The 19,024-nt window shown below is 47.8% G+C and overlaps 1 protein-coding gene across 1 annotated transcript in view; it reads right to left on the reverse strand.

Annotated features, from left to right (window-relative positions):
- ST6GALNAC1 (ST6 N-acetylgalactosaminide alpha-2,6-sialyltransferase 1) overlaps positions 1-19,024 on the reverse strand; it is a 28,352-nt gene that overhangs the window by 1,477 nt on the left and 7,851 nt on the right. The window contains 8 exon segments of the mRNA XM_049702038.1: positions 11,179-11,321; positions 11,541-11,683; positions 11,686-11,723; positions 11,886-12,052; positions 12,827-12,860; positions 12,863-13,160; positions 13,162-13,329; positions 13,331-13,526. Of these exon segments, the coding sequence (XP_049557995.1) occupies positions 11,179-11,321; positions 11,541-11,683; positions 11,686-11,723; positions 11,886-12,052; positions 12,827-12,860; positions 12,863-13,160; positions 13,162-13,329; positions 13,331-13,526 (1,187 nt within the window).

A 19,024-nucleotide genomic window follows, 5' to 3' on the forward strand; every position in this document is an offset into this window, starting at 1 on the left:
CCGCCCAGCAGAACTCCAACCTGGATTCACACTCTGATCTGCCTGTGCAGTGTCCCCTCCCCCATGCTGCCTACTCCCCGGGCCTGGCTGACAGCTGCTAGCCAGTGTCTTATTCCAGAGTAGAATGGTGCACATCGTGCATCAGCTGGGCTCCCCACACCAGCCATTTCCTTGTCCTTGTCCAGCTTCCATCCTGCTCAATGGTGATTCCAGAGCGTCACCTCTTTCCTCAAGCCTCCTCTTCTCCCTGCCATACCTCTGAGAGAGGAGCTTCAACTTCCCATGCCCTCAACTACAAAGTCACCTCTGGCCAGAACTGTGAAGGGTCTGGGGTTTACCCTATGTTCAGGCTAACAGGTCAGCCTGCTACAGTTTTATGGACACTGGCAGAAGAGACGAGACTACAGGGTCAGAGACAAAGGACACGACTACTCATGACACAGCAAGCAACATAGACTTCATGAGAAGTCTTGCCCCTCCTTGCCCCTCAGACCCCACAAGGTGAGGCAGAGGGACCTAGGAGGTGCCACACAACGGGTTTGCTGCACACTCAATGGGTCTGCAGCACAGCTGAGGAACCCTGAACGAGGAAAAACAGAATCTTCTACAGTGGGCTGCAAGCAAAGCTGCCCTTGCCCTAGAGGGAGGCATTAAAAATTATGCTGGGGGGCTTCCCTGGTGGCGCAGTGGTTGAGAGTCCGCCTGCCGATGCAGGGGACACGGGTTCGTGCCCCGGTCCGGGAAGATCCCACATGCCGCAGAGCGGCTGGGCCCGTGAGCCATGGCCGCTGAGCCTGCGCGTCCGGAGCCTGTGCTCCGCAACGGGAGAGGCCGCAACAGTGAGAGACCCGCGTACAGCAAAAAAAAAAAAAGATGCTGGAAGTAAGAAAATCTGCCCTCTACTCCAGGTGGGGGCATTATCTGTATCTTCCAAGACCGGTTGCTGTCTACTAACATTCTTGAAAGAGTCTGGGACAATAGGCAGAGCCTCTGCTATCATGTGCAAGATATACCCCACCCATTGAGGCCTCCCAACGTACTCATACCCATGCATCTTCACCTGCATCCCTGCAGGCTCTCCTCCAGGGAAAGCCGGCCTCCCTGCTGTGTGCTCCCACCTCTTCTGGTCTTGCTTTTGCAGCCATCTCCTCCCTATCTACAGGGTCCTTATCCTGGCCTTTGAACATGCCCCCAAATATCTCATCCTGAAAAGCAAAGCAAAGCAAAACAAAGTCAAACAAAACCTCTGTTGAGCTGACCCTCTTAGCTACCCTTTCCTTTTCATCCTTGTCCTTGGTGGGAAGTCCATGCTGTCACCATTTCTTTCTGAATCTGGTTTCTTTACCTACTTCACCACTGAAACTGTCCCCAGTGAGGCTACCAGGGCCTTCATCATTCCCAGTGGGACAATGCAGCAGACATTTTCCAGTTCTAGTCTTGCTGTGTCTGCCTCTGACTCTGAATTTGAAAAAAAAAAAAAAAAAAAAGAGTCGCCTCAGGGCTACTTTTAGGCTTTGTTAAATTCAACATCCGGCCACTCCCAGGAGGTGGTTCCTGCTTCCTGCCTTTTTCCAATGTGAGTTATGCTTTCTTGTGTGGACCTGAAACAAGCAGACGGACAGATATTTCTCCAGCAAAAATGATTTTATCTGACCTACTGTATAGCACAGGGAACTATACTCAATATCTTGCAGTAACCGATAATGGAAAAGAATCTGAAAAAGAATGTATATATAGATATCAATATGTACAATATATAACTGAATCACTTTGCTGTACACCTGAACCTAACACAACATTGTAAATCAACTACACTTCAATTTAAAAAAAAAAATTGGAATCAGCAGAGAATTGGAATTCAGGGTCTGCAACTATGGACCATGTGCAAGTCCCCCAGGGCAAGGGAAGGAGATGGCTTTTATAGAGGGGAAAAGGGAGTTGGGAGGGCTACTCCATGGCTTTGTCATTGGCTGAGTCCTTGCCAGGAAGGAAGAGGAGTCTTTCTTCTTCCTGTTGGGTTCTGCAGCCCTCGCAGGGCATGAGAGCTACCCTCTTCCATCTCCCGGCTCTATTTAATTGAAGTTTCTGTTTATTAATTTTTTTACGCCTGCTTCTTTGCTTGTCTCATATATTTTTGTTGGAAACTGGACATTTTAGGTAATATATTGTAGCAACTCGGTGCTGGTTCCCACCCCCACCTCCTGGCCCCAGGCTTATTGTTACTTGCTTGTTTGTTCAGTGACTGGCTGGCTTATTTTAGTGACGCCTCCATCCTCACTCCCCTGAAGTGTTAAAGCTCTGTTGTCGCTCTGCAGGAGTGTGCAGTTCAGGGTCTGTCCACAGTCACCCTGGGACTGCACTGACTGGCTAGACTCTCTTCCCCTCTTTCCCTGACCACACCCAGCTGTCAAGATCCATTAATTGACAGGTGTTGAGCTATCGCTTACAAAAATGCCCTGGGACATAAACTGGTCTACAGGCTCAGGCTCCTTTGAAGGAGTAGCTCCTGAGGTTGGTGTCTGCTGTTTCCCTCCCTGGTTCTCTCCTGCAAACTAGCTGGCTTACACTTTAGCCTGTATCTTCATGGACTCTACCAATCTCCTCCCAGTTGCCTTTCACCACAACCTCCTTTTTTGAGAGCATCCTTAGGCTTGAACTTCTTCACTCTCTGTTGCAAATGAAGTCAGTTCCTTTGGGAAGAGATTAGACCTGTCTGTTTTATAGCCTGCTTCTATCCCTAGGCAAAATCTCTGAGCCTGGACTCCAGCTGGGGGTGGGGACAGTGATGTGTTTCTCTCTGCCTGATACCCCTGTTTAGGAGTTGACCATGTGGCAGAAGAGAGGCAGTAGCCTCAGGTCTTCTCTGCTTGCCTCTCCTGGCATGGAAACACCACTTTATAGCCGGGGCAGGGATGACCAAGGGCCCAGTATCCTCAGTGACACAATGCCCGAGGTGGAGCCCCCGTTCCATGACTGGGGGCTGAGCAGAAGGGAGTCCCACCTCTGGGTCACACTTGCCCAGAACTTAGCATCAGCAACAGGTAGCTGGGGCAGGATGAGAAATGCTGATGTATTGCTCCTCCCAGAAAGCAAGCCCTCTGACTAGGAACTGATGGGAGAGGGAGCCCTGTGCGCTTGGCTGTGACAATCTAGAGTGGAGTTTTTGTCTCCACTGGGCTGGGAGTAGGGAAAGAGGGCGCAATTTTGGCTCAAAGACTCTTATCAACTTTTAGTAGATTTCCTTGAATAGATGTTTCTTCATTTGCTGTATATCCTTAAGACCGTTTCCAGATACTTCAAATGATCATCTTTTTATACTTTTCACCAGTTTCACTGCATAGTGGGTCTGTAGAGTTCCTTCGGCTGTCATGCTGGAAGTTTATCCCCTGCAATGGCTTTTCTGTTGATATGTTATCTTACAATTCTATTGTTTGAGTCAGGGAAATTTGAATACAAACTGGATATTTGGTGAATCTAAGGAACTGTTAAATTTTTTAGGTGTGATAACATTATTTTAAAGAGTTCTTACCTCTTAGTAATACATACTGAAATATCTACAGATGAAACAATATGATGCATGGGATTTGCTTAAAATAATCAAGTGTGGGCTATAAGTGGCGAGGGGATGGGGACTATAGATGAAACAAGATTGGCTATGAGTTTATGTTATGTTGTATTAGTACTTATAGTAATTATTATTAATATGAGCTGCATAGTAGGAGTTCATAACACTATTCTTTCTACTTTTGTATATGTTTGAAATTTTCCATAATAAAAAGTTAATTTTTTTCTTTTGTCTACGTGTGAAATATACTTCATTAGATATCTTAGAAATATGTCATCAATTGAATTAAAATCTTGAGCATATATACATACGTTTCACCTAAGATTAAGTTTTTTTTTTTTTTTTAAGATTAAGTTTTACAGAACCGAGAGATCAAACTTCAAGTACTCTAGGTTCTGAAAGAATTTTTATAAGCATCTCTGTAAAAAAAATTTTTTTTTACTAAAATCAATTATTTTTCAGTATCTGAAATGGCATGAATTTAAGCAAGTTCCTAATCAAAATTTATCAGATGTTCTAGTTACGCATCAGAAGCTAGTTTTGTCATTTCAATCAAATCCATTTTTAGATGATTAATTATTTTATGAAAAAAAGCCATGATGAAAATTGTTCCAGTTGTATTTCAAGAATTTATAAGAAGACAGATTTATGCACTGAATTGAAGCTGAGTAGAAACTGAGCTTACAAAAAGAAAATACAGCTGATGACAAAATTCTGAATATCATCTGGGATGTTCTGGATCAGTCAGAATACGGATTAGCATTTGTGATTCAAACAATTAGTGCCTAATGCTTTTCAGGATGTAAAACGTTTCTTTTTTTTACATTCTTCTCTATAGACCTCTTAATGGGAAGTTTTTTTTTTTTCAATCCCTTGAAAATGTCAGCTTCTTGAAAAAATAAATGTTATTTTGTCAGAAATGAGAAACTAGTTTTGACAATAGATAATTTGCCTATTTGTATGACAGTGCAGTTGATAAAATTTTGCACAATTATAATTGGTCTCGGTAACAATAGGAAACAAAAATGTTAAAATTATGAAACTTAAAGTCATTTCATCATTAATCTCAATTGTGCTTCCATAATATTGTGTTTATTATAATGAATTAACTATTCCCAAAATAAATCACAGTGATTTATTATTTTTCTGTTTATGATGCTTAACGCTGTTCACCGTGATTTTGTTTTTTATTAGTTTGGAATCCAAATTGAATCCATTTGCTATCTTTTTTTAAAATATATTTATTTATTTTATTTATTTATTTTTGGCTGCGTTGGGTCTTCGTTGCTGCATGCGGGCTTTCTCTAGTTATGGCGAGCGAGGGCTACTCTTCGTTGCGGTGCGTGGACTTCTCATTGCGGTGGCTCCTCTTGTTGCAGAGCACGGGCTCTAGGCAAGCGGGCTTCAGTAGTTGTGTCTTGCAGGCTCAGTAGTTGCAGCACACGGGCTTAGTTGCTACACAGCATGTGGGATCTTCTCGGCCCAGGGATCAAACCTGTGTCCCCTGCATTTGCAAGCGGGTTCTTAACCACTGTGCCACGAGGGAAGCCCTGAAATACATATATTTTAGTATACAGTTCAATGGATTCTGAAATTGCATCTGCTCATGTAACCCACACCCGATCAAAATGTAGACATTTCCATTATCCATCCAATCAATCTGCCATTGCCTCTAGACACAACCACTATAATGCTTTCGTTCAGTATAAATAAAGTTTAGATTGTTCTAAACACACGGTCAAAATCACACAGTCTGTATTCTTTGTGATTATGTGCATTAGCAGTTTGTTCCCTTATCTTGTAAGTATTTATAGTTCCATTGTATGAATATACCACACATTGTTTATCCATTCTCTTACTGATGGACATTGAGGATGTTTCCAGTTTCTGGCTGATATGTACTATGAGTACATCCGCTATGAACATTGTTGTACCAACCTTTTTGTGTGCAAATTTTATTTCTCTTGGGTCAATATCTAGAGGTGGAACTGCTATGTCATATGGAAGGTATATGTTTAGCCCTAGAAGAAAGGGTCTGACTTATTTCCAAAACAGGTTTGAATTTGTCTATTTCTCTTTTCAGTTTTATCAGTTCTTTTTTTTTTTTTTTTAATATTTATTTATTTATTTGGTTGTGCTGGGTCTTAGTTGTGGTGGGCGGGCTCCTTAGTTGTGGCATGTGAACTCTTAGTTGCGGCATGCATGTGGGATCTAATTCCCTGACTAGGGATTGAACCCAGGCACCCTGCATTGGGAGTGCAGAGTCCTATCCACTGCGCCACCAGGGAAGTCCCCAGTTTTGTCAGTTCTTGTTTCACGTAGTTTGAAACTCTGTTATTTGACGCACTGTTTCTGATTATATTCCTTGTCCTGAGGTCTATTTTGTTTGGTATTAATATAGCCACTCCAGCTTTTTTATTACTAGTGCTTGCATGGTTAACTTTTTTCATTCTTTTAATATATCTTTGTTTTTATATTTAATGTGCATCTCTTATAAACACAAGACCACATATATGGTTGGTCTTGCTTTTTTGTCCAGCCTGTCAATCTCTGTCTTTTAGAGTATTTAGTACATTTATCTGTAATATAATTATTGATATGATTGTGTTTATGCCCACTGTATCATTGTATGTTTTCTATTAGTTTCATGTATTCTTCATTCTTTTTTTTTCTTTCCTATTCTATTTTATCTCCTCTATTGCCTTATTGGCTGTATTTCTTTGGGCTATTTTGAAAATGGTTGTTCTAAGGTTTACAATATTCATCTTTAGTTTATCATAGTCTACTTTTAAATGACAGCATGCCATTTCACATATAATGTAGAAACCGTATACTTCCATTTCCCCTTCCCATCCTTTGTACCAATATTATTGTACATTTTGCTTCTACATGTGTTAAACACCCTATAGTTCATCACTGTTGTCTTTGCTTTAAATAATCATCTTTCAAAAACATTGAGCAATGAAATATTTACCCACGTGTTTATCATTTCCAGAATTCTTGCTGTCTTCTTGTAGATCCAAGTATCCATCTGGCGTCGCTGGCCATGACTTTTTGAGCTGTGTGAGCTCTGGTTCATTCAGCTCCCCGATTCTTAGTAGTTGTTCTTTCTTTGGTGGCTTTCCTTTGCTTGGCTTTGTGTACTCTTGCACTATACTGGCTCAAATTAGTATTCACCAATAGACTCAGATTTCTGTGAAGATTTCTGACTCCTTCCTGCGCAAATCCTTGTCTCCAGTACCCTGACCTTTTTTGTCATTTTGACTTCCCAAGGTATACCCTATGAATGAGCAGCTTACAAGTCAGGAGAGTCTGAACTCTTAATCCCTCTGCTATACTGTTTCCATGGAAATTCTTTTTTTTTTAATATATATTTATGCAACAAGATCTCTTTTTAAAAATTTATAATTTATTTATTTTATTTTATTTTTGGCTGTGTCAGGTCTTAGTTGTGGCACACAGGATCTTCGTTGCGGTGCAAGGGCTTCTCTCTAGTTGCAGCACGTGGGTTCCAGAGCATGTGGGCTCTGTAGTTTGCGGCACGCGGGCTCAGTAGTTGCGGTGCATGGGCTTAGTTGCCCCGTGGCATGTGGGATCTTAGTTTCCTGACCAGGGATCGAACCTGCATCCCCTGCATTGGAAGGTGGATTCTTAACCACTGGACCACCAGGGAAGTCCCATCTGTGGAAATTCTTAATGCTAGCTAATACCATGGACTGAGGTATCCTTGAAATGGTATATGATTATGGTGTGAATGTATGTCTGTTTTAGTGGATACACACCAAGCACATACTTCCTTTCCCTTTCTGTCTTATGATCTGTGTTTATTCTTTCCTATCTATCCAAATTTATATACAACTCAGAACAAAATATGTTCCCATTTATCTATACTCTAAATATCATAAAAGCTATCAAAATACCATAGAGAATTTACAGTAATAATTTATGATCGTAGTGGGGGACACTTCAAAGTCTTCATGTGCAGCCCGAGTTCCTGGAGAAATTTAAATTGTGTCAAAGTTGCTTTACTAGTCTGTAAACTTTGTGGTATTCAAATTTGCTAACCTACTGTGTAATGTTCAGCATAAAGCAATGCACTAGAAAATTCTCACTTGGGTTGTAGATGGACTTCAATTTTGTGTTTATATTTCTCAGTTGAAGAGATAAAGTGCCAGTTCCCACAGGAGCAGGGGTGGGAGCAGCCCCTCTTCTTCCCTTTGGTTTTCTTTTAACACTAGCCACCCCTTAGTATACTTGTATTTAGTTGAGCATTACTATGGCATGTACACAGGTCCAAATGCAGGAACTGGTCCTTTGCGAATTCACAATTGAAATCTGCTCATCTGTAGAAAATACAGTCATTGGTAAAAGTGTCCATTACGTTTTGAATCCGCAAATCTGAAACCAATTTTCTTTTTCTTTTTTTAAAAAATTATTTATTTATTTTTGGCTGCATTGGGTCTTCGTTTCTGCGTGCGGGCTTTCTCTAGTTGCGGCGAGCGGGGGCTACTCTTTGTTGCGGTGCGCAGGCTTCTCATTGCGGTGGCTTCTCTTGTTGCGGAGTATGGGCTCTAGGCGTGCGGGCTTCAGTAGTTGTGGCACGTGGGCTCAGTAGTTGTGGCTCGCGGACTCTAGAGCGCAAGCTCCGTAGCTGTGGCGCACGGGCTTAGTTGCTCCGCGGCATGTGGGATCTTCCCGGGCCAGGGATCAAACCCATGTCCCCTGCATTGGCAGGCAGATTCTTAACCGCAGTGCCACCAGGGAAGTCCTGAAACCAATTTTCTTAATGTAAAAACGAATCTGTTTCATCAACAAATGTACTGCTCTTGTGGGGATGCTGGTAATGGTGGAGGCTGTGCATGTGTAGGGGCAGCAGATCTATGGAAAATCACTGTGCCTTCCTCCTAGTGTTGCTGTGAGCCTAAAACTGCTCTAAGAAAATAAAGTCTTGGGAATTCCCTGGCGGTCCAGTGGTTAGAACTCTGTGCTTTCACTTCCGTGGGCCCGGATTCAATCCCTGGTCAGGGAATTAAGATCCCCCAAGGTGCATGGCATGGCCAAAAAAAAAGTCTTGAAAACAACCACACAAATCGATTCGGCTAATACTGAGTGGAAAACAATAAAGTTCATATGTAATGGAAATTTGCCTCATACTCAGCTATCTAGAATCCAAACACCTGATTGTTTTGCAGTTGTCAAGTAAACAGAGGGAAGGGTCTCCTTCCCACCATGGGAGCTGAAGGACAGTCAGTCCTCTCCCTGCCGGCCGGCAGCCAGAGCACAAGCTCAGGTGGAGAAGCTTCTGCCCCCTGGATGCTCCACCTGGGCCAATTGGGAGATGCAGGGATAAACATGGATTTCTTGTAAGTGATGCAGAAATTTACAAGGATTTCTTGTACATGATCAAAGCCCATTGGAGTTCTGGCAGATACCTGGTGGGAGTGACACAGTGGTGTTGTCCCCAGTGGACAGTTCCAGTGGCAAGATCGAAGTTGGACACAGGCTCAGCTCATGTGACAAGTCACATGACCACCTATTTGGACTTGACTTTATACCTGAGAGCACTGAGAGCTGGGATCAAAAAAAGAGGACATAATTGAAATTGTGTGTGTGTACACAGGGGTATGTGGTGAGGGAAGTGCTAGCCAGTGGCCTTCAGTTGGTACCCAGAACTGCACAGACCTGCCCACCCTCCCGTCTGCTCTGGCTGAGTCCTCGTGGGGAACCTCACGTACCTGCGCTTTCCCCAGAGCACAAGATCAGGCAAGGTCTCCTCTTTGCTGCTGGTCCCTGTTGACAGTCGCCCACCTCATCAAAACAAATCAAGTCCTCACTGCCTCCTTCCCCAGTGAACCCTGGAGCTCAGATGTTCACGCCAAGCCTTGTCTGCTGGCCTCCCTGGCTGCTGCAGTCGGGGAGAGAGAGGGGCAGGGATATGAGCTCCAGCCACCATCCCCCTCCAAATCACTGGACTTGGCCCCCTCGGATTAGACAAGGAAGGAGAGAGGAATGCCAAGGCAGAAGATACCTCTAGATACCTCCAAGGCAGACCCTCAAAAGGCAGTAGAGTGGGATGCTCAAGAGGGTGGATTGCAAAGCCCACAGTCTCAGCTCCACTGTTTACTGACTGTGAGCTGGGACAAGTTCCTTAAGTCACTATGCCTCAGTTTCCTCATCTGTAACATGGGAATGATCACAGTACCAACTTCATAAGAATTGCTACTCTCATTAAATGTGCCTTCAACAGTTCCGGAAATGTAGGAAGCACTATATAGATGTTAGCTGTTTTAGTCCTGTGTAGACTGAAAAGTGACATGTCAGGGACAGACACTGGACCACGAGAAAGATGGGGCTCTTTTTGGTGAAATGCTGTATCTGCCCACGCTACCAGGCATCCGATGGTGTGATAGGAGTGCTACACATGAAAGCCTGGTGTCACCAGGTGTGTTGCTGGCGGATATGCTGCAACAAGTCCTCCCACCCTCAACTGCCTTGAGTGTACACACTCCTCCCAACAAGAGGTCAAGGCTGTTTCCCCACCCCTTAACTCTGGGCTGGCCTTGGACTTTCTTCAGCCACTAGAATGTGGCCAAAGTGACAGTGTGTGCCTTCTGACAGTCGGCCTCAAGTGGCCTTGTAGCTTCTGCTCCTGTGTTCTTGGAACCGTCTGCCGCCACGTCCAGGAGCTCAGGCTAGGCCCCTGGAGAATGAGAGGCCTCAGAGAGGAGGATGGAGGCTCCCAGCTGAGAACCAGCATGAACCAGACAGAAGTGTGAGGCCATCTTGGACCATCCAGCTCCAGTGCAGCCTCTGGAGGCCTGCAGCTGCATGGGTGACCCCAGACCACAGGAGAAGGGAGCTGAGCCCAGCCCCAGTTGTTGATCCATAAAATCATGAACAAATATGTGGTCATTTTTTTAAGCCTTCAGAATGTGGCAGACCTGGAGGACAGCTCCCCAGGGAGCTGGGTTGTTCCTAGGCCCTGTCTTTGGGGTGAAGCTGCTGCTGACATCTGGGGCCCCCAGCAACAGTGGCACTTCCTCCCTCGGTTTCCATAGGGGGCTCATGCTGTGCCGTTTGTTCAGCCCTTGTCCACAAATGTGGAAGCAGTTTTCTTATCACATCTCAGATCCTAGACTCCTGGCCTGCTTGCTGAGGAAATGCTAAGTTCTCAGCAGCCCGAAGAGGACGGCCAGTTTAGGACGATTGCACACCAGAGAGCAAGCTGAACACCCCAGGTGTCATCACTGAAGTAGAAGGCGGGACGGGCGGGAGGGGAACTTTAACCAAATGGTTATGAGTCCTTTCATGGAGATTCTATTAGAACATTAAGAAAAATGTTCTGGGACCACCCCCCCCCAAAAAAAACACCTTTATATATATTTTTGCAATTTATTATTTATTTTTAGCATTAAAAAATTTAAGTACAGTTGATTTACAACGCTGTGTTAGTTTCAGGTGTACAGGACTTTTATTTTTATATTTCTAAAATTTCTATTTATTTATTTTTGGGTGTGTTGGGTCTTCATTGCTGCAGGCGGGCTTTCTCTAGGTGCGGCGAGTGGGGGCTACTCTTCATTGCGGTGTGCGCGGCCAGGCCGATTCCTCTTTGCTCGCCTTTCCCAGAGGCACATGCCGGAAACCCCGATTGCCCAGTATAAGGAGTGACTGGGCCAGGGAGAAGGCAGTAAAGCCGTAGAAGGATATCCGAGTACCCACATCCTGTTCGTAGCCCTTAATGACAGCTCCACTCAGTCTAGATGGAAAGACAAAATCAGACAGAACACGTGCGTGCAGAAGGGGGATGCATGGAAAGGAAGGAGAAACCGGGAGACAGCACTGATTTACAGAAACTCTCTGGAGAGCCCAGGAACCCCGCCTTCCAGATACAGACACGGAACACCCTCTCAGATCTCTCAGAAGAGCCCAGCTCTGCAGGAGAGGGGGTGGGAGGGGGCCGGGGAGGGGAGCTCACCGGAACAATTAGTCATGGCCGTCTATCTCTGGGCCCACTTGGGAGTTGTTCAGGATGCCCCCGTTGCCCACCACGGCACAGGTGATGCACCGGGAGCTCCCAGCAGGGAGGCTGGCCAGGAGCAGCTGCTGCTGGGGCGCCGGGGCGGGGCGGGGGGGAAGCAGGGCACGACCTTCTGCACCACTGCAACGAGGCGACTCCATTCAGAGCCCTGGAAGGGCCAGGGATCCAGTGGCATTTCTCCCAGGGCGGGTGGCCCCCAGGGAAGAGGCGGACCAGACACAAAAAGCATGGCCCTCTGCTGGGGCCTAGCACACACCCCGGCCCCCGGGGCCGAGGACTCACAGAAATTGAGCTCCATGAAGCCGAAGGGTGGAGCGAAGTGCTCCAGGCGACCCCACTCGCTCTGGTCGAAGTGTCTGGAGTCCAGGAAGAGGGTGACGTTGGGCAGAAAGAGATTCTGGAGCCGGGGTGACTTGGAGGCTTTGATCTTCACTGAGTCAGGGCAGGTCTACATGCAGGAGGACGGGTCAGGCAGGGAGAGGCCCAGGAAGGCCATGGCCAAGGGCTGGCTGGGCGGGGGTGGGGGGGGCAGGGGCTGGTTGGGCGGGGGTGGGGTGGGGCAGGGGCAGAAAGCAGGCCTCAAAGCTGGGAAGGCGTCGGTCTCTGCTACCCCTTTCATCCTGTTCCCAGGGCCTTCTGGCGCCCCCCTCGCCATCGATCGTCCCAGCCCACTGTGGTCAGGAGGGCTCCCAGGGAACCAGTGGTCCTCAGCCCTCAAGGCAAATGTACCTTCCTATGTGTGAGAGGAGTGGACCAGTCTGTGAACATGCTGCGGGTCCAAGGGCTGTGCGTGGTTGCAGTGATGTGTGTGAACATCCATGCTCTGAAGGCTCCCTTCCCAGCGCTGTGGGCCCCGGCTGTTTCTCTAAGGGCCGTAGAGTTATCTATGCAGGGAGGACAGGGCTGGCCTGGGTATTCTTGTCCCTTAGTCCCTGCTGGTTCCTGCCCCTCCCCCTGCTGCAGGACGGGATTCCAGTGCAGGTCATGCTCTCTCACTGAGATTGATGACGCTCTGGGCTCCTAGGGGCCCAGGACAGGGCCTTCTCGCTCACAGCCTGGGACCTGCCTTCCCTGCCCTGCTTCTGGCCATTATAACAAGGAAGGATGGGATGAGAGCAGTGTTGGGGGAGAGCATGGGTGGGCCGAGGCAGAGCTTAGGATGGGAGCCTGGGAGGGAAGGGAAGGTGGGGCCTCGGGGAGGTGGGGGGCAGGAAAAACTCCCCGTCTGGAGGCCGCTCACCTCCAGGCTGTATTTTCCTCAAAATCCCAGTGCGGCTCAGACTTGAAGTTGGCGGCCCGCAATCTCTGGCCTCTCTGGGTGGTGGGGCTCTGGAGAGGGGCTGAGGACGCGGGTGGCCTGGGCTCTTTTCTTGGGTGGGACAGCCTCTCTGGTGGTTCCTCTGACTCCTTTCCCATTGGCCCCGCTCCCGCAGGGGTCTGCACCCCAGCCTGATTTTCTGGAAGGGGTGTCCTTGCTGTGGCGGCCGCGTTGCCCTGCAGCTTCGTGGGCACCATCCTTTTGGCCGTCGGCCTCGCGCTCTGGTCCCCTGACCCTTTAGGTCGTCCTCGGGTCCTGACTGTTCAGCGACGGTGCCTCTGTCCAGCCAGAGGCCACCCCCTCGACTTGAGCTCTTGGGGGCAGTGTGTCCCCCACGGCGTCCTTGCTCGCCTGTGTCTCTGTTGCTGCCATCCTGGCTGTGCTGGGTGCTCTGCCTGGCTCCTTCGGCACTGGCCTTGCCAGCCTCCGCTCCTCTGCCCTCTCCAGCTGTGTTGGCTGTGGCCTCGGGCGGTGTGTCCCGCATGCTGGTCCCCTCACTGACTCCACGTGGGTGGTTGTCCTGCTTCCAGTAGGTGGGTGCCTGGGACGTAGCCTTTTGCAGCAACTCTGGAGACCTTTCCTTAATGTTCTCTCGATGCTGATTCCTAGAGACAGAGATGACTTTGGATGAAGGTTGAAGGCTGTAGGGACTTGAGAAGCATATCTAGTATCTATCTTTGTGTCTCAAGTGGACATCAAACCAGTCTCCAGGAGAGACGAGGGAAGGGCCCTCACCATCCACTACCCAAAACTAAGCTGCATTTGTTGGCCATGGGTCTGGAAACTTACTCTGACCAATAAAGAACCTTTAGTGGTGGCACGGAGTTTGGGGAGGTGGAACTGGTTGCCAGGGGCAGAAATGAACTGCTCACCCCCAGCTCTCCATGTTTGCACCTTTGTGGCTCCTAGCATCTGCTACATTCCCAATTGTGAGTCTAAGAATGAGTTTGTGTGAACTAGTCCTGTCATCTCATATCTGTATGATTCAGTGGACCTTTTTTTTAAAATAAATTTATTTATTTTATTATTTATTTATTATTTTTGGCTGTGTTGGGTCTTTGTTGCTGCACGCGGGCTTTCTCTAGTTGCGACGAGCAGGGGCTACTCTTCGTTGCGGTGCGCGGGCTTCTCATTGCGGTGGATTGTCTCGTTGTGGAGCACGGGCTCTAGGCACGTGGGCTTCAGTAGTTGTGGCTCGCGGGCTCTAGAGCGCAGGCTCAGTAGTTGTGGCTCGCGGGCTCTAGAGCGCAGGCTCAGTAGTCGTGGTGCATGGGCTTAGTTGCTCCGCGGCATGTGGGATCTTCCCGGACAAGTTCTTGAACCCGTGTCTCCTGCATTGGGGGGCGGATTCTCAACCACTGCGCCACCAGGGAAGCCCCAGCCCAGTGGACCTTTTTTAAAAAAAAATAAAACATAAGTAACAAAGGTAACTTTGTCCACAGGGAAAGACGCATTCCTGTTAAGACCATAGCTGTCAACCTTGATTTTTTTTTTTTTTTTCCGGTACGCGGGCCTCTCACTGCTGTGGCCTCTCCCGTTGCGGAGCACAGGCTCCGGACGCGCAGGCTCAGCGGCCATGGCTCACGGGCCCAGCCGCTCCGCGGCATGCGGGATACTCCCGGACCGGGGCACGAACCCGCGTCCCCTGCATCGGCAGGCGGACCCCTAACCACTGCGCCACCAGGGAAGCCCCAACCTTGATTTTTGAAAGATTGATGCCTACCAGGGCCCTGTGGGGCTCCCAGGCATGGAGGCCTTTTTGTCCCCCACTTCTTGTAGGCAAGACTCCAGCCTCCATGACCTTCGCTGAAAGGGCAGATTCGAACAGTTGCTAATCAAGGGAGGAGCAGCCAGGAAAGCACCTGAGGTGAGATTAAAGGGACAGAGAAGCTCATCAAGATTAGGAGAAAGACGACCACCTGAGGCCCTGCACACACCCTAATCTTGTCAGCAATCCCACCCTTTTTTTTTTTTTTTTTTTTTCCCTTGGGGTATGCAGGCCTCTCACTGTTGTGGCCTCTCCGGTTGCCGAGCACAGGCTCCGGACTCGCAGGCTCAGCGGCCATGGCTCACGGGCCCAGCCACTCCGCGGCATGTGGGATCTTCCCAGACTGGGGCACGACTGTGTCCCCTGCATCGGCAGGCGGACTCTCAACCACTGCGCCACCAGGGAAGCCCTTCCTTTGGTTATTAACACATACTTATAACTGCTGCTTTGAAGTCTTTCTCAAATGTGTTCAACTTTTGGACCTCTTCAAAAGCAGTTTATATTGCCTCATTTTTTTCCATGTGTGTGAATCACACATTCCTGATTCTTTGCATGTCTTAAAGTTTTTTTGCTGTTGTTGAAAATTGGACATTTTAGATGATATATTGTGGCAACACTATATACTGAATCTCCTCCTGCTCTGAGCCTTATTGTTGTAACTGTTGTTTGTTTGGACACTGGTTTATTTTTATTTTATTTTATTTTTTTTGCGGTACGCGGGCCTCTCACTGTTGTGGCCTCTCCCATTGCGGAGCACAGGCTCCGGACGCGCAGGCTCAGCGGCCATGGCTCACGGGCCCAGCCGCTCTGCAGCATGTGGGATCTTCCCGGACCGGGGCACGAACCCGTGTCCCCTGCATCGGCAGGCAGACTCTCAACCACTGCGCCACCAGGGAAGCCCCTGGACACTGGTTTACTTGTTTAATTCTTAACTAATTCTGTGAAGTCAGCTTCCCGGTTTGTGTGTAGAGATGCATCTGCTGATGTCTCTGCTCAGATTTTTCTTTTTCTTAAAAAATTAAAAAAAAAATCTTTTAACCTGATTTCCTACAGATCACCCCAGGTCAGCATAGCCACTTATTGGTCAAAAGTTGTGCTTAAGCCCCCTTAACCAGTTATATTTTTATTTCTCAACTATTGGATGTAGGTGTGTAGCTAGGAGACAGCTTTCACAGTTTGGGAGTTCACAGTTTTGCCCCATGTCCATCCCCTCTGAGGGGGTGCAGCCTTGGGCATCTGCACAGTCTTCCAGACCACCGAGGACGAGTGTGATTTTATTTGGGTGCGAATCTCAGGAGTCACCCTGGGGCACAGCAGCTCACTGTTCAGCCGGCATTTGGTCAGAATTTGTGCTTCAGTCCCTTGAGCCGGTAGGGCTCCTGCTCTTTGCTGATGGATCTGTGTGGTGCAGAGAGTGCTCTCAAATCTGCTCTGTATCCTGCTCTGACTGCTCCTGCATGGGTGCAGCCTAGCACACGCACCCACCTTCTGGACGCCCCAGGGGTGAGTGGGATCCTGGGAAGACTCTTCTTGGCTGTCTCTTTCCCTGGGTTCTCTCTGTTAAACTCCTGGCTGGTCTGCTACTGTGCTGGTTTCTACTACTGTCATGGGGCTACCACCCCTTTTAATTGTTTCCCCCAAATGTGCTTATATCTGAAGAACCCACAGATCTTCACAGCATCCAGCCGCTGTCGCCTTGGATTTTGAAGACATAGGGCAAAGGATGTAGGGAAGCCTCTCTGGGGCCTGACCAGTGTTAGTCATAAAAGTGTATGTTGGGGACTTACCTGGTGGTCCAGGGGTTAAGAATTCGCCTTCCAACACAGGGGATGCGGGTTCAATCCTTGGTCAGGGAACGAAGATCCCACATGCCGCAGGACAGCTAAGCCCACGCACCACAACTACTGAGCACACAAGCTACAGCTAGAGAGCCCGCATGCCACAACTAGAGAGAGAAGCCGGTGTGCTGCAATGAAAGATCCCACGTGCCGCAACTACAACCCAATGCAGCCAAAAATAAATAAATAAATACATAAAATAAAAAATAAACTCATTGTTTAAAAAAAAAAAGTGTCTGTTGATGGTCATGGGTCGTGGTCGTGCTGTGGCAGCTATGAGCACCAGATCCAAGTGACATCGGTGCTCGTTGGTCTTTAAGTTTGTACTTGTATGTTGGTGATATGGGGCCTTCTGAAGTGCAGGGTCCAGGGAAGGGGCTCTTGTCTGTGTCTCAAGGTGATATTATTCTATACTCTCTTTTGGCCAAACTTTCCTTTTTTTCTAGCTAGGATGCCTCTGGTTTTTCTTTGTAACAGGCTCAACTGACATATCCATTTTTTAGAGGTTTCTCACAGGAACACAAAGGCAAAAATAATATAGTTTGGTAAAAAAGGAAAAACAATAGAACTTTAATTCATGGATCTTTGTTGTTTAATGAAGGAGTCGATGACTAAGGGTGCCCTAGGCAAGGATTCAATATTAAGTTGGCGCTCTAGCCTTTCTCCCACACAGAATGTTCTGTTTCCCAGTTGGTCACACTCAGCAGCTGTGCTCGTCTTGGACACTGAATCTGGATCGGATGGCCTGTTGCGAGCCCTCTTGTCTTCTGAAGGGCCAGGCAGACCCTGAAGACACTTCTTCGGTCTCTGGACACAACTACGGAATTTCTTATTCTCTTAAGTCTCCAGTATCAACAATAGAACCCTAGCTCATTTTCTAAGATCACAGCTTACCGTTCCTCAGGGCCTGGGAGGTCATCTACCATCCCACTGCCTCTCCTTTTGGAGGAATTACTGTTTGAGGGAAAGGTAGATGGTGACAAGTGCCAGCTAAAAGCAACATGACACAAGATCAAAGTTTTTGCTGGTGAATTCATTTACTTGACATTTATTGAGAAATTACTATATGCTGGACTCCTGGGGTGGGAACTGTAAACTGGTGTGTGACCGTGTGTCAGAAGACACGGGAGTCCACTGGAGGCACACAGGAGAGGGGGGTCTAACCAGCATGAGTGCAGAAAGGTTCCCCATGCCTTGTTCCCGTCATGGCCAGCGAGACCCACAGAATAACATGGGACACAGACCCACAAAAGGCAGCACCAGGAAGGCGGAGGATGAGACTCAAGCAGAAAAACTCTACCCTGGCCACATCTAGCGCAGATTTCCACCAGTACCCAGAGAGGAAGGGTTGAAAATTAATGGCCAAATTGCAGGACACCTGCAATGTTAAAAATTGTTGTGTTGAAGGTGCCTTGTGGAGAGGTTTTCAGGGTTGGCAGGAGACTTTTTTTTTTTTTTTGGCCGTACCGTGTGGCTTGTAGGATCTTAGTTCCCCGACCAGGGATCGAACCCGGGCCCCCTGCATTGGGAGCACGGAGTCTTAACCACTGGACCACCAGGGAATTCCCAGGAGACTTATTTTAAACTGTATTTCCTCTACATCAAGCACCTTCGATGCGGCAGGTACAGTGATGAGCAACACAGACCAAGTCCTGACCTCATGCAGGTTAACCTCCTACAGCAGAGACTAGAGTCAATGAGCAGATAGTGATCAGGGCTGTGAGGAAAAATGAAGGGCGTTGAGAGCTGTGATCAGGGACAGGCTCTCTGAGGAATGACCAGGTAAAAGAAGGAAGCAAGTCACGAGAAATCTATGGGCAGAAACTGGGCCGAGCCAGAAGAACAAAAATACAGGGTCCTGAGTCAGAAGCACGCTCAGTGCTTTTTAAGATGCATAGCAAGGCCAGGGTGGCCGGAGCTGAGTACAAAGGGAAGGAGGGGGAAGGGCAGCTAAAACCAAAATCTCCTCCCGACCCAGAAAATCTCTCCACAAAGGCAGAAGAGAAAGAAAACAATTTCATTGTTGAATAAGCATTAAACCAGAAGTTGACGTGCATCATAGGCAATCCACTAAGAGGGGGCAAAGACGGGAAGACATCCCGCCCTTTTCTAGAACCAAACGGATACAACTTATCGCAAACACGTTCGCGAGAGAAACAGTGACTGGTCCTCAAGTAAGAGGGCTACGCAGCCTCCTGTGTCACAGCACTCATCCTAACTTCCCTTGGTGGTTGGGGAGGCCATCTGTGTTCCCTAATTGGCTTTATCCAAAGGGAAATAGGCGTAGACTCCTGAGCTCCCGGAGAAGCTGGGAGGTGGGGTGCTCCCGTCCTTGATGGTGGCATTTCAAAGGGAGGCTTCCCAAGTCCTTGAGAAAGACATTCCCAGATCTGGCGAGAGGATTCTTTAGCTTAAACAGATTCACATACATTTCAAAGAGACAGGGAAAGAACGTTCAGGTTTTCTAAAGTCAATGCTCTCAGAAAAGGAAGGGGGA

This window comes from Orcinus orca, chromosome 19 (genome assembly GCF_937001465.1).
Source record: "Orcinus orca chromosome 19, mOrcOrc1.1, whole genome shotgun sequence".
Lineage (NCBI taxonomy): Eukaryota > Metazoa > Chordata > Mammalia > Artiodactyla > Delphinidae > Orcinus > Orcinus orca.